Raw genomic sequence first — 16276 nt, 5'->3', positions numbered from 1 at the left:
TCACTGATTCACTTCTTATCCTTTAAGATGCCTGGGATTATCAATAGAAAATCCCTAACTCATGTGCAATGACCACTACTGGCTTGTCCAAGCTTTCGTGCTGGGCAATTATCTTGAGTTTTATCTCAAAAGTAATTGCCTTCCTCTTCTTCCCACTAGGCGCAGCATACGCAGATGAGTGTTTTGTAGACATTACAGGATGTGAAAACAAAAACCACAATATGTAAAAACACAAGCACCACAGTACACTGACGAGTATTGTTTGTTTACCCTCAGGATCATGTGGCTGACAGGGAGCTGTCAACATCCATTTCTAATAAAAACTCTCAACAAAGTGAATATAGAGAGAACGTACCTGAATATACATGGTGTCATATATGACAAGACCATAGTAACATAAAATAAAATGTATAATAAAAAATATAGTGTAAAATCTGAAGTCTTAGATCTGTTGAAAAATCTGATCCAGTTAAAAATCTTCCTATTGCATGTTTTCACTAATCAAGTGCTTCTACTAAACATTTCAGAAATATTACTACATATATATTTAAAGCCATAAATTCCCATCTAAGCACTGTTGTAAACAATTCCACCATTTTTGAATGGTTTTTATTATTGTTCCAAATATCTCATTTCCATTCTGATTTCTTCTTGATCAACGGGTTACTTAGAAGTATGTTGCTTAATTTCTCAACATTTGAGAACTTTTGTAGTTATCTTTGTTTCCATTGTCATCACAGAACATATCCTTTAATATGATTTCAACTTCAATAAACCTTTGAAATTTATTTACAGTTGTTTTTTTGGGGCAGTGTATGTTTGTTCTTGGTGGATAAGCAACGTGCCCTTGAAATGAATGTGTTTTGCAGCCATTGGCTTCAGTATTCTAATAAATGTCAATTTGGTCAATTTGCTTGATAGGTTCAAATTTTTTATATTTGTATTGGTTTTATATGTTTATTATATCATTTACAGCAAGAGGTGGGTGAGAATCTTCAACTACAATTGTGAATTTGTTTTCTCCTTTCTGTGAAATTTTGCTTCATATTACTTTGAAGTTCTGTTATTAGGTTCATACCTACTTGGGGTTATTATATCTTCCTGCTGAATTAATTCTTTTATGACTGTGAAAACTTTTTCTCCCTGGTAAAACCCTGTCTTAAAATCACTTTGGTATTAATATAGCCATATTTGCTTTCATCAATGTTTGCATGATATAACTTTTTCTATGCTTTTACTTTTAACCTGCAGTCACTCTATCTTCTGTAAGTAGCATATAGCCAAGTCTTTTACTTAATCCAGTCAGACCATCTTTATCTTGCAATTGGAGCACAGGTAGCCCCCACTTTTTGAACATTTGCTTTACACTAGTTCACTTTTATGAAATACCTACATTAGTACCTGTTTTTGCTAACTGAAAGAGATCTAAAGGGGATTTTTGCTTTCACAAAAAAAAAAAAGGCAAAAGGCAAAAATAGCATTCAGTGTTTGTTTTGCAGCAAGCTTTTACAGAGACAGCACATATCCGGTGCAGTGGAAGAGGCACTGCCAAAGTCCTTCCCAAGAAACCACACTCAGCATCTCAGCATCAGGTCGCCATAACTTTGAACCATGTCAGTGAGCGTCTGTGCTTTATGTTGGTTTATTTTGTACATCCATTAGCAAGATGTGTCCTAAGGTACCTGCTTCTACGCTTGTGAAAGGTTTCAGAGGAAACCTCTACTTTTGGTACTTTCGAATAGGGGGGAAGCCTGTACTCAGAAAAGCCTCACTTGTTCCTTCTTTCCTACCTTTTTTAATCAATTAAAATTAAGAATGTCATTTTCTCATTCAACTGCAAAAACTGTTCCTACTCGGAGTTAATTTTTATTTTGGTTAAAATATACACAACACAAAATTGACCATTTTAATCATTTTTAAGTGTACAATTCAGTGGTAATAAGGACATTTACAATGTTGTACAACCATCACCAACATCCATCTCCAGAATTTTTTCATCTTCCCAAAAAGAAACTGTACCGGTTCAACAATAACTTCCATTCCTCCTTTCTCTCAACCCCAGTAACCATCATGCTACTTTTCTGTCTCTACTCTAGGAATATGATTGTTCCTCATTAAGTGGACTCATACAGTACCTGTCCTTTTGCGTGTCTGTCGTATTTCACTTGGCATATCTTCAAGACTCATCCGTGTTGTAGCATGTGTCAGAATTTTTTTCAAGACTGACAGTCCACTGTACATACATGCCACATTGTTCATCTATTCATCTGTTGGGCTGTTTTCACTTCTTGGTGCTTGTGAATAATGCCACTATGAGCATGCGTGGACATCTGCTTGAATCCTTACTTTCAGTTCTTTTGAGTATAAACCTAGGATTGGACCCATGGGATCATATGTTAATTCTATGTTTAGCTTTTAGGGGAACTTTATCCAGACTTCTACAAACATTGTTCCACTGTTGCTTAAGGTTATCCATGAATTTACAATTTCCCTTGTATGCCATTTTTTCTTGCATCATGATGTGGGTTACTTTTCTTTCCTAAGGATATTCTTTTTTTCTTTTTTTTTTATCCTAAGGATATTCTTAAAAATTCCTTCAGCAGGGGCCTGGAAAGAAACTTTCAGCTTTCACCTGAAAATGTCAGTAAGAACAGGGAAAATATTTTGCTGTGTCTAGACTTATTTTCAGGCATACTCTCCGGCACAGTAAGAGTTGCATCTACTTTCTTGACTCCCACTGTTGTTGTTAAGAAGTCAACTGCTGGTCTGTCACCCTTTTGAAGATCATGTTTTTCCCCATTTTGGGTACTTTTAAGAACCTATTTGTTTTGGGTATTCTTTTAACTTATTACTATTACTTATTACCCACATGTGTGGGTATTTTATTTATCTTGTTTGATTTAGTTAGGCTTCTTCAATCTGACATGTCAGTACTGGAAAAATTTCAGTCTCAGAATGTCACCCTCCCTTACCAGTCTCTTAATTCTCTGTCACTGATCGTCAAACCTATACTTTTTCTGTGTCCCGCTTATATATTAACGCTTCCTTACAGTTTCCTGTTACTCAGTGCTATACTGTGTTATTTTTACCAAGCTTTCACTTCGTAAAAGAACTTTTTTCTGCTACTTAACTCATGCGCTACATTTCTAATTTTAACCATCATGTCTCATTTCTGTAAATTCCATTCGGCTTCTTTCCAAATCTGGTCATTTCTGGTAATCTCGTTTCATCATATTCCTATACTCTTATTTCTTCAAACATACTAAACATTTCAGAATATAAAATAAGTGCTGGATCATTCCAGAATCTACAAACTTCACAGGTTTAATATGGCTGTTTGCAGGTTTGCATTGACTCTTGCTCATGGTAGCTTTCAGTTTTCATATTTGTGAGTACAATGCATTTGATTGTGAATGACAGTCCTTGGAACTATCCGTGGCATTCCTTTGAGGCCTTGCTTAAAGGTGATTTCCTCTATAGAGAATCCAAGTTTTCCTCTTCTTTTGGCTATTAGAGATTTCTAATTAACAGTGCCAGTTCTAGATCCAAAACTGTATAAAGGAGCTTCTGGTAAGAAAGTCCCAGGAAGACATTTCCCACTAAGATACGTAGATATTTCTACTTATTCTTTTCAGAAAACTTCATGTTTTTGAAAGTTCATCCATTAAAATTTTTGTCTTGAAGTGCGCTGGCATTAGGCATGGGTCTTCGATCTCCTCCTCTGAGCGCATAGGTAAAAACCCAGGCTCTAAGCCTTGTCTACGCTACTTGATTTCACTTTAATTTCTTTTAGTACAGCTATAGCTGTCCAGGAGAATCAACGAGCTATAGAAAAGTGGCTTCTTTATGAATTTTCTTCCTTCATAGGGATGATTATTTTAGATACTACTGTTCTAAAACTTCTAATAATTTCATTTTTCTTTTTAAACTCTTAAATTATAAAGCGCCAGAAGAGAGACATGGTATTTTGATTTCTTACCTTTTTAGAACCATTTAACCAGTCACTATTTGGTTTTTTGGTTAACTGTCACTTCTAAAGGTAGTTAATCAGTGGTGTTTCTTTACAAATGTATGACAGGAGTTTCCACTTGGCTGGGGAGAAACTTGTTTCCATGTTAGCATTGTAACAACCACTCAGAAATCACTATAGCATCGAATTTCTGTGCTTTTAAGACGAGTTCCTGGAGCAAACTCTTACACCTGTAACATTGATGAAATGTGTGTTGACTCTGCAATCAGAGAATAATGCCAATAAACTGAGTCAAAACATTATATGAATACTTTAATGCAAAATGCTTAACACTTAAAATTAGCAAAGCTTCATTTAAATTAAAACTCCATTTAACTAAAGATGGTTAACCCCAAGAATTGTACAGTAGTTGACTTCTGCTATATAATGCCAGTCCTAATGCAATACAATGTCCACACGTTGGCGGTCGCTTCCTCCACTGCTCTTCTGAACCCTAAGGGGTGGGGGACAGGGTACTCAGACACAACAACACACAACCCAAATAAACTGCGCAGTGATTCCTAAGAGTTTTAACCCATTTGACTAAGCTGTCCAACCACACGGCTGGGAAATAACTGCGGGTCTTGTTCCAGAGCTGATAAGGGGTTCTGTTTTTACAGCTGGGTAGAAGCTCTGCACTAGGTGAGAAGTCACAGTTTAAGGATGCATGTTCTGTAAATAGTTACTACATATACACATTTAGTGTCTGTAAACACTAGAAATATACATTAGACAGAGTACCCTTACCAGGTGGGTACAGTTTAAAAAAGAAGATGAGGTAACATGAGTCTCAAAGTCCACAGGAATCCTGCCTGAAGAGTTTGAACAGCTGCCAGTAATTCACTTCCAATGTGCAGGGGTAAGGCGCCTCTGGGACCCTCAGGGCTTGCCAAAACTGGATTCACTGGCTTTCAGCATAGCAACCGCATCTTTCACCGCATGGTAGATAACATTCTTCACCTGAAAGAATGAGAGAAAATAGGGTTCGTTTACCATTAAATCTAAAATCTGTCAGTAAAAATAAACTTTCCCCTTACCAATTTCATTACTATGCTCTTGAAATTTAAAACTCAAAATTCAATATGAAATGTTAATAATACTTGAAAGGCCCTTGGGACTCCTTTAGGCTCTTATTTTATACACATTTTAAATCCACGCCTCCTTTGAAGAACTTGAAAGCTCACTCTCCCCCTTCCATAGGCTTTGATCCTGCGTGGCCCCACCCCCAGTGAGTGCAGACACAAGCAAGCTCCAGGCTACAGCTCTATTTTTCAGAGTTTATCTACTTCCCTAGTTTTCCAAACATGAAATCATGTTAGATAATTCACCACCGAAAGCCTCTAAACCAAAATGAGATTTCTTTCCTGTTTATTACTCCTCTGCCTAAGCAGGTAGCAGAACTAGACATGAAGCCAGCGCATCCACTCACTGTACCAAGTGTGACATGGCCAAGTCCGCTGATTATTTTTATAAGGTCAGTAATGGGCCATGAAGCCAGAGTCAGAGAATGCCAGGAATCAGAGCCATTTTACCTGTAATTTATCTTCATGATTTGTGTGAGTCTGTGACAGATAGCGGAATTCCTGAGTAAGCCAGAAGCAGTGTTTAACATGTTCTGGAGAAACGAAATCTTCAGCCACTTTGATACAGCTGTATAAGTTATGAACCTGGAAAACAACAAGCCACATCAGTACCACGTGCCAAAGTTTGCAGTGTAAGGAGAACAAAGAATACGGGAACGGTTCTTGCCTGATGTGGAGCCCCTGCTGGGATAAATACCACATCTCCAAGAAACTGCACGATAGCCCAGCCTTGAACTCCATACTCTTGATGAAGACGCTTTCTTAGTGATCGGTCTAAATACCAGCTCTGATCATGAATGGGATCATGGTCTGCTGGGTTTTCTTGACCTTGCTCTTCTGATACCTGGAATACATTCCAAACATTATGAAACTGAGTAACATGCTGGGCCTCAATGAGGGCATTTTGACCCCTGAAGAGCGTGGGCAGTCAGTCAGTAAATGCCAGGCCTTCTTTAACATGTGCCCCTGTTGGCAGAGAGAGAAAATACTACTCAAAGACATAAACTGAATGAACCAAGAGGAGACTGAAAGAAAATGTGGGTTCCCTTGTGTCATTTCCTATAAACCGTGACGGGCCGTCTGCATATTTTTGTAAATACTGTGTTTGGACAATATTTTGGCCTAGACTTCTGAATGGAAGTAGACTTAAGCTCCTTAGAAACAGACTTGCTACACTGCAGTTTTTAAAAACCTGTTTTCACTTAACAACCTGAGTTATGAAACAATCCCAAAGTTGCCTGTAGATTGAACTTGTTTATTCTAGACCCACTACCTGGCAGCACAGACTCAGGGTGGCACTATCAAAGGCTCAATATGGTGACCAGCAGGTTTTCTGGGAGAGTCAAATTACCCTTAGCCAGAAACATCTTGATTGAAGCAAATGCTGGTAAAGGATCTAACTTGGCACCAGGCAGCAGGCCAGGAGCACTCATAACCATTCCTCATAAACAACTGAAGGGTACCAGCCACAAATGTCTGGGCTGCAACTAGCAGCCTCAGTGGCGAAGAGGTTAAAAACTGAATCTGTCCATCTCTTCCGCTGCCTAGCGCTTCCACACAGAACCCTTGCTGAACAACCTGCTAACTGGAAACATGGAATCTTCAAAGTCCCTGAATCCCTTCCCCACATAAGCTAATGGCCACAGTAGGGTGTGAGGTCTTCCTGATCTACTACAAATTAGGGTGCACAAAAAAAACAAGGACCTTAGTAACGAACTTTGAACACAGCTATCAAGGTCGAATAAATGATACATGGACTTCTGAAGCGCTTAGATTTTTAAGGCAATAAAAACAAATAGATGTGGGGATATATGTATAAATACAGCCGATTTACCTTGTTGTACAGCAGAAACTGGCACACCAGTGTAAAGCAATTAGACTCTAATAAAGAACTTAAAAAAAAAAGTAGTATATATGAGTAAACCCTGCATATTAAGCTAAATAAAATTTGTTTTCACTTGTACGCTAAACTTGTTTCATATTAAACACTGTTTAGACTGAACAAACAAAACAAAACAAAAACAAATAGATACTACGTGGTGATCAGAGGAACTACCTTAAAGGTAGAGCACAAAAACCTCCAAATGCACTAAAACATAAAACACAGTCATTAAAAAAAAAGACAAGTTCCCCTCTTTTCAGAGGTGTGAGCCTAATCATCTAGAAATCGTTGTTCCTTAGCAACCAGCTTCAGCCTATCCAGTCTGAGATGCCCAGACCTAACTTCTGAGCTTGTGATTATTCTCCAGTAACCCAGGCAGGTCTTGATATGTAATATAATACTGCTATCCTGCGTGTCTCTCTTCACATGCAGCGGGTAAGGAGCACACCTTTTTAAGAAATTCTCGTATCTTCTCCGTGTCCTTAGCAGCATATATGTGCCAGAGGGCTCCGGGCTTCTCTTTTCCTTCAATGAATCGCTTTATTGTGAGTTCATCAGAATCTCCATCTTGGATGGTTTTAAGGACTTCTGCAGACAGAGAAAGCAAATATCAGACCACAACATTTCAGCTCAGAGAATAAGCCCCACTTTTTTTCTCAGCATCCTACCTTCTTCTTGGTCACACTGTCCTTTGGGAATTCCCACGTAGACCATGACATTAGCTGCATCAGACACATCTAAGTGAAGATTTGTTGTTCCATATTTCCGATCTTCTGGAGTAATTAGTCCTACAAACAGAAAATGCCTTAAATTTACTGAGACAGCAAAGACTGCCAGTCTTTCCCACTCCCTGGAATACTTGATCACAAAATTTAAAAGCTACCTTTCTACTCATGTAAAAGTAATAGAACAATATTTAATATTAGGTTATTTTATCCTTTCAACTTTGCAAAAAAAAGCTCTTATTAAATACTTATTTATAAGAATAAAAAACCAACTCCTAAGACTAGGATTTGTTTCTGGTGACAGGCAAAATAGGCTTCCTCCTGCTGAGAACAACTAAAAATCCTGGATAGAATTATTTAAAAAAATTTTTTTTAAATGAGTCAATACGCTAGCAAGAAAAGAAAGCCAAAACTAAAAAGCAGGACTCAGGAATGGTAAAGTGGACTACTGAGGCTGGGATTTGCCAAAAGGATGTTTGCTCAAGCAGGTGAGATCAAGCTTTGGTTGTCACAGCCTAGAAGGACTCTGGGGTAAGACATAAGATGGGGAGTCTAACAGATCCCACCCCATTCCCCTCACAAACATGTATAGCTGGGACCTCAAATGACTGTGTACTTAGCATAAGAAGGAACATTGCCCACATGTTCCTTGGATCCCTCAGCTATGAAAGCGGTGAGCCAGAGCACGAGGTCCACACTGGTGCTCACAATCCGAGCCTCTAACCGCTTACCCCAGGAGAAGGCTCCTTTGTTCAGCATTCACCCTGAGGCTCATCAAGCCCTGCAGTTACCTTGGACGCCCATCCTGACATGAGGTCACTGCTTCTTGAATGGGCAGCAGAGCCAAGCATAGCTTGGGGTGGACAAGCCTAGGCTGTTTTCTAACCCACCAAGCCCTGAAACAGCCCTGTCTTGCTTGGAGGCCAAGGGACTTCTCTCTGGCTTGAAAGGGCCTGTGGTTTAGGAGCAGCTATACACAGCAGAGGGCACCTTATCATGTCAACCAGGGACCATGGCCCTGGGACTCTGGTGTGTTTTCCTTTCTTTCCAGTTTGCTGAAATTATCATTCCTAGGAGGAGGTAAAGCAACAGACAGTGGATAAAATCATATGATATATGAGATTTTCTTTAGAATAGTAAAGAAAAAATATAAAGGGAGGAAATAAGGAAACAATTACGCGAGAAAAAAACCTGAGACGGGTTGTAACCAGGGCACAGGTAATATGGGAAGTCACTATCCTACACTCCCACGTTTTCAGTACATTTGGAAAATTTTCTATAGTAAAAAAAGTAAACAAGTGGAATTTGAGAAGAAAAAAAAAAAGCAACGTGATAGAAGGCAACTGAATGAAATGAACACAGTTATTCATGACAGCATGGAGGAATATCCAGAGTCTGATTCCATTTATACAAAGCTCAAAAACAGGTTAAATACTGAAAGAATATTCTGCAAGACTACAAATATATATGGTAAAACTATAAAGGTAAGGAGACGATAAACACAAACTTCAGGATGTTGGTTAACACTGGGGGCAGAAGAAAGGAGATGGGGCTCGGAGGAGGGAGGAAAGGTGAACAAGTCTCAGAGCCTCATCAGAAGATGCTTGCTGGTTGGCCAGTGCCAACCTGAGTAAAAAGTGTCCAAAAGAAGAAGGAAACGACACCTTCCCAGCCACCAGCCCAAAGTCCATCCAATCCCAGCTACAGGTGACTGCACATTGATAAAACCAGTCTCTAAACTGAGAGAGCCTGAACTCAGATGGAACCAAAAACAATGGTCCCAGGGAAAGGATTCCCAGAAAATAGAAAATCCTGAAACAAAACACACCATGGATTTTTATGAAAAGAACAAAAGCTGACACAGTAGGGCCTGCTGGGTGAAAGTACTGAGGTTGGAGGTTGGTTCAAGTCTGGAAATTAGGAGACTTGAAAGTCCTAGTCCTAGATACCTCTTGGATATCCTGATCAGGTCAATGTCCCCTCTATCATCCTGAAGTCCTTGTCCCTATCTGTGGTGTTGGAGCTGGAGAGAGGTGACTATATGATCTTTCCAAAGAGCCTTTCACTCTTCTTAGTCTGATGGAGAAGTCACATCTCAGTCACCCAACTTTTGAAAAACGACTGTGCCTTAATGATGTTTACGATAAAGTGTAAAGTGTTTGAAAATGAACATGTTTTCACTATTTTCAACTCCTAACTGCTTACTCTGAATGGGAACAATTCTGATAGGAAAAGCTATTATAGAGTAACACTGCCATCTATCTACTGGTATCTAGGAGGAAAAGATCTGCTGTCAAGCTATTTAAACCAAGCAGACTATTTATTTTGAAAACTTCTCAGATAACCACTTCTACCTTATGAAGCTTCATAATTTCTGTAAGGCATGGATAATCACTATGCAACATCACACTACTTGCTTCAGTGGCAAAATGCTTCCACTTACATAAATTCACTATAAATCTTCACCATGAACAGAATATGCCCTGAAATCCCAACCACCCAGCTGCTTTGAGGGGCTGGGAGAAGGGAACTAAGCTATGGTACACGCTGCAGACCCACACGCGGACCCACATGGGCTCTCTAAACTGAGACCTGAGGACAACGGGAAGAGGAATAGGTGAGATGACTCCTGCCAGCTGCGTCCTCTCTCCCACAGACCACTGCTCACCCTGCCCCCTGGCAGAACTATCTTGGGCATCTAGGCTGTGGGAACTTCCCAACGTAAACTCCCCTCTTGGAATGTTCCCTGACCTCACTCCAGGTAGTTCCCTGGGCCAACTCCACCATAACAGAAGAACTGGGGGTCTGAGGTCCAAGCCCTCTCTCCTTCCTCCCCCAACAGTGTCCGGAGAGGATGGCAAAGATGCCAAAAGACTCTGGCCTGCCACCCTCAAGTCTGAGAGATCGGAGTTGGGATAATTATGGGAGGAAGGAATAAAATCAAAGAAATACAATTCAAAGGGTGTTTGCAATACTAACTTAAGCAACTAACTACTACCCACCAACACAGAACATTGCATGTAAGTTTAGCAAGATGTTAAAAACAGCTGGAATGCCAGCAAACTGACCTAAACGTCCAGCAACATTAAGACAATAAAATTATATTCATGCAATTATGTACCATGCAATCATTAAAAATGATCACACTAAAAATCATGAAGCAACATATAAAGATTTTACTGTATAATATTAGCTGCAGGAGAAAATTTTTAAACAGCATATGTCCTACAACTGCAACTATGAGAGGGAAATATACATCCACATGGCCAAGGAATGACAGGAAACAAAAAATGAAGACTATTGCTGTGTTAAGGGTTAGGGTTACAGACGTTTTCCACCTCTCCCTCCCCAAAAATCAACACCCCGAACATTTTGACTTGCTTTACTCCTGTAATAATTTTTTCAAGTTAGCCATTCCTTCCTTACCATAAGCATTATACATCTTGGGACCCAGATCTGGCCTAACAAAGTAGTTTGGCAGCCTTGAGGCCAAGTTCAGTTTGCCATCTCTCCTTGTGTACTCAGGCAGTGGAATGTTGGCCATGAGATCATCAAACCTAGGACAAGAGAACCATGAATTTACAAAATAAGCTTGTGTTTCCAGTACATCGTGGGATTTGATTTGCTCCTTCTACACCAAAAGGAACGACAAAACACCTGTGCTCGGGAAGATGGAGATAGCTGTCATTAACGATATTTAAGGTTAGCACACGATACTTATATGTGGAACCTAAAACATGACACAAATGAACCTATCTGTGAAATGCAAACAGAATCAGGGACATAGAGAATAGACTGGTGTTTGCCAAGGGGGAGGAGGGTGGGAGAGGGCTGGACTGGGAGTTTGAGATTAGCAGATACAAACTGGTATATACACAGGATGGATAAACAACAAGGTGCTACTGTACAGCACAGGGAACTATATTCAATATCCTGCGATAAACCATAATGGAAAAGAATATGAAAAAGGATGTGTGTGTGTGTATATATATATATAACTGAGTCACTTTGCTGTACAGCCGTAATTAATACAAGATTGTAATTCAACCATACTTCAATAAAAAATAAATTTAAAAAAATGTAAGGTTAGAATTATAGTGCTTATCACAAAGATGTCTTTTCTCTCCTACAGCACACATATATATCAAAATGATCTAGAATATTTCAGACAAAAGATTTGAGCAACAAATTCCTGATGATAAGAAGTGACATGAAGGGATATATTACTCATTAGTTCTGCGGATTCTTTGCAAGGTTCAAGCTCAAATCAGGAAAATGGCTCTAGCAATTCTGCTGTCTTGGTGTCTAAAGTGATATATCACACCCAACCCTAACATGTCTAATCTCACTCCTGCCTCCAACTCCGTGCGTGTACATCTGAGTCGGCCTCTTCTCTGGGGAGCACGAGAGTGGAAACATGTGGAGTTTTCATTACTGAGCCAGATTTAAAGGTCCATAACTTCTTTATCTCACCACCTCAAAATGAATTCCACCTACCCAGTCAAGGACAGGATCATCTCTCCCCTCCCTAAGATCGTACCTGGATGGCATCATATCTCTAAAATCTTCTCCTGGTGGCCAGTCCTTAAGTTTCAACACCATTGGCTCTTTTTCATTTTTCAGGCGGTCTGAAAGGTAACCGGAATTACTGAACTGTTAATATTCATAACTCAGAAAACAGACCAAAATCAATGGCAAATTAGCACCTTATGCCTTAACAATGCAAATAAAATTTATTTATCTCAGCAAAATCTTCATAACCTGATACATTTGGTATACAAATATTATTTTTCTTTAATATTCCCCTCCCATGAATTGCCAATCATTTTATTTCTACAGTGCCAAGAAATCCATTCGTACCCATGTAGCAGCAAGGGGTAGCAAAATAAAGGTCACCAACTAATTGTATTAGAGCCCTATCTTTTCCAGATGCTTATTAAACTGCTACTCATTCTTTGAGATCTCAGCAACCCACTTTGTTTTTTGTTTTTTAAATTTATTTATTTATTTATTTTTTGGCTGCATTGGGTCTTCGTTGCTGTGCACAGGCTTTCTAGAGTTACAGCGAGCAGCAGCTACTCTTCATTGCAGTGTGTGGGCTTCTTATTGCAGTGGCTTCTCTTGTTGTGGACCAAGGGCTCTAGGCACATGGGCTTCAGTAGTTGTGGCTCATAGGCTCAACAATTGTGGCTCGTGGGCTCTAGAGCACAGGCTCAGTAGTTATGGCGAACGGGCTTAGTTACTCCGTGGCACGTGGGATCTTCCCAGACAAGGGCTCAAACCCGTGTCCCCTGCATTGGCAGGCAGATTCTTAACCACTGTGCCACCAGGGAAGTCCTCAGCCACTCACTTTGGTTCACTCCACGCAGGTGGTGTTTTGACAGATTTGACACAGTGTTCTAGAAGAAGTTAGCAGCGCCCCAACTAGTAAACAGCAATGCACTTTAACAACTGAAGGCCCTAGATGTTTAGAAAACCCAGTTTTCTGAAGTCAGAGTGAAATATAAATGAGTTATTGTGCTCAGAGAGACTGAAGCTACCTGATCTTCTGTTCCGGGACAACCAGGGCTAATAGGGCCCACTCTTCCCACCCTCTACCACCCACCCCAACCTTCTGGATGATACACACAGGGTTTAGTTAGAACTATTTTCTTGTAATAGAACAATTACCCACTGCAGGTAACGTCAAGGAAACGAGAACCAAGGGGCTCTAACTGAAAAAGACCTGTTGATAATTATGACTAACAGCACTGATAACTATTATTTTATGTCTTGCTGTGTTCCAGTCTCTATGTGTTTTAACCATTTAGTCCTTACAACTAAATCCAACATCCCAGTGAGATCTGGCACTATTTAATATTCCTACTTTTCGACAAGGAAACTGACAGATGCCTGAGGCCATCCAACTACTAAGCAGCAGAACTGAAACTGGAACCCAGTCTCAAACCCTATATTCATGAGGACTAACATTTGTATAGTGTCTCATGGTCAACCAAGTACTGTCCCATAATGTAGTTCAAACAGGTGCACACTCCTGGAGAGAACAAGCAGAGGAAAACACAGGGTGCAGAGTATGTTCACGATGCCAGTGGCGTTTCAGTGTGGGGGGTGTGCTGGGGGTCTGGGGAACAGGATCAGCAACATGGAAAAGGCAGACTGCGGTGGACTCCGGGCTGCCGTAACTGTGTGCAGGCATGAGGAGGTACGAGCCCCAGGAAAACGCAGTTACTAAGCTCACATACACAGCAAGTAAATATCAAGAGTCAGGATTTGAACCCAGGCTAACTGGAAAGCACTGTGGTATATGTGCCTCTAGATCCCCTTTCAAAGGACCTGCTGCCCAGACACAGCTCTGGGGTCTGCCTCAGCTGCAGAGAGCTGCCCTGCCAGGTCATGCCCTTCCCGGGGCACCAGCACCTACAGAGAGAGGGAGGTGTGCGGATAAAGGCCCAATCTGAGACAATGGGGGGCAATGCTTGCCCCAGAGCCCCCTGCCAGACTGGCTGAGGCTTCGCTGAGTCTACACCACAGCCAACTTCTTCTCCAGTCCTGCTTCCTCCTGCATTTCACAGATGTTGATCCCCAGGTCAACTTCTCACGTCTGAAACTCCATCTTAACATCTACATGTGGAAACCCCCATCATGCCACATTAGAGTTAGCTACAACTTTGTTATAAAGTTTGTTGTAAGTGTGGGCCATAACTTGTAAATGTGGGTAACAGGAGATAAGGAAGCAGGCAATTACAAGGTAAAGATATGTCTTGAAAGAATGAGAATGATAAATGAGCAAACTTGAATTACTGCGAGTCTAAAGAATGACCCGCCAAGCCCTCCAGTGAGGGTGAGAGCATGAGGACAGGTGCCTATGCTGACGGGCCAGTCCACGGAAAAGGGCCCAGCCTGAGCACCACACACTCAAGCCTCCTTACCACCACCATCCCCCTCACCCAGGTGAAGCAGGCGGTGACCAGGATAACCTGTGCTAAACAGATTCACATTCTCTGGCACTCTCAGGTCTACTTATCTTGTTAAACAATAATTAAAATTTTTTAAAAATAAAAAGGCTACATAAACCACCAGCCTCGAGTCACACGTGCTCCTCTCCCCTTGGGCACATTGCTGTCACAGGACAGACATGCAGGCACCTGAGGAAGGGGTGACTAAAACCTCACTCTCTGAGGAGTTACAAAGTGAATTTGTCTCAGTTCAGAAGCATAAACTGTGTAGAGGTGAGACACTAATTTTGAACTCCAGAGTCACAGAAAATGCTGTTGCTGCCACTGAAGGGCCGCAGACTCCTGCTACTCCTGTGTCCACCCCTTTCACATCCTCAACCCCCTTTAAAGGTCTTTAATACATACTTGGAACATCTTCAAATCCATCCCAGAAGTCTCCTACTGTGGCTCCTGTGATGATTTCATTCGTTCTGCAATTAACTAGGTCAACTTCCTGATTTCCAAACTCTTTCCTGAAGGATTCGGGTTTCCAAAGCTCAGTGTTCAGTTTATGATGCACTCCTGACACCATCACTGGCTAAGAGAAGAGAACGAAGACTTCAGTTTGAATTCCCCCAGCTCCGTCCCTTCACCCGAGGCAGCCCCGCCTCAAAGAGCTGCTGGTTTGTTTCTCTGTGGCTGGTCTTCAGTCTCAAATCCCAAATGCCAGCTGAGTCCTCAGAGCTCCCACAGCATTTCTTGTCTTCACCACTCACCCGCTACACACACTCCTTGCTCTCAAACTACACTAATGAGTTTCTAAGAGCAAGGATTATACCTTCTGACTCAGATCCCATTACAGAATACCAACACCAGGGCTCAGGGCCAGGCAGGAGATTTGAAGGAGAGACAAAGGCAGCAAGAGTGCCCTGTCCAAAGAGGGCGCTGCCACTGGCCTGCAGCCTACTGTTACCAGGCAGGAATATGACCCGGAAATCTCCATGTCTTTTGGTTATCTAAGACAAGCCAGAAATCCTGATCTTTATGTGAAACAGCCTGACTAAAATATTGGCAACAAGTTCAATTTTTAAAAAAACTACGTAATCCAAAAAACCCAAAAAACAAAAACAAAATAAAAGGCACACAACATTATACAACCCAAACAAAACAAGTCGGAGGACTGTATTCAGTCTATCGTTGTCATCATGAGCAAATCTTGTTAGAACACAGGACAGAAAAAAAATATTTGGTTAAATACATACATTTTTCTATTTAGCAATTCCCAAGTCCTGGCCTTGTCCAAGAGCAAAGTGTTCCCTTAGTGAGGACTCTGTTTAGTCCAGAAGAGAAGACAAAGGCCCAGGAAACAGAAACCAAAACAGGAAAGCAGAGAAGCACGTCTACAAAGCCACGCATCTCCTAAACTATCAACCAAAACTTAAGATGGAACACGACTGCCCTTTAAAGCATGCCCCTTCCCTTGGGAGACTACACACCAATTCCAAGTTGACATCACATGGCTCAGAGCCACCTAAAATGGTCTTCAACACAAGGTCCTAATTCATGGAAGAGGGATCCCTGATTTTTATCCTGTTTTGTCTAATCCCCCAAACCCCATCAGCCTTAGTTATACTCCCACTTCT

The 16276-nt window shown here is 40.9% G+C and overlaps 1 protein-coding gene across 4 annotated transcripts in view; it reads right to left on the bottom strand.

The window, feature by feature from the left end:
- Positions 1 to 1858: 1858 nt before the first annotated feature.
- Positions 1859 to 16276, bottom strand: part of KDM3A (lysine demethylase 3A) — a 51836-nt gene continuing 37418 nt past the window's right edge. For all 4 annotated transcript variants that reach the window (XM_057741457.1, XM_057741458.1, XM_057741456.1 and 1 more), the window contains 9 exons: positions 15060 to 15231; positions 12239 to 12326; positions 11125 to 11255; positions 7642 to 7761; positions 7422 to 7561; positions 5759 to 5935; positions 5542 to 5676; positions 3980 to 4969; positions 1859 to 2369 (listed from right to left, as the gene is read on the bottom strand). In XM_057741457.1, coding sequence (XP_057597440.1) covers positions 4889 to 4969; positions 5542 to 5676; positions 5759 to 5935; positions 7422 to 7561; positions 7642 to 7761; positions 11125 to 11255; positions 12239 to 12326; positions 15060 to 15231 — 1044 coding nt within the window. In that variant the 3' untranslated portion in view covers positions 1859 to 2369; positions 3980 to 4888. The remainder of the gene's footprint in view (positions 2370 to 3979; positions 4970 to 5541; positions 5677 to 5758; positions 5936 to 7421; positions 7562 to 7641; positions 7762 to 11124; positions 11256 to 12238; positions 12327 to 15059; positions 15232 to 16276) is intronic.

This window comes from Hippopotamus amphibius, chromosome 7 (genome assembly GCF_030028045.1).
Source record: "Hippopotamus amphibius kiboko isolate mHipAmp2 chromosome 7, mHipAmp2.hap2, whole genome shotgun sequence".
Lineage (NCBI taxonomy): Eukaryota > Metazoa > Chordata > Mammalia > Artiodactyla > Hippopotamidae > Hippopotamus > Hippopotamus amphibius.
This window is presented reverse-complemented; position numbering and strand designations above follow the sequence as displayed.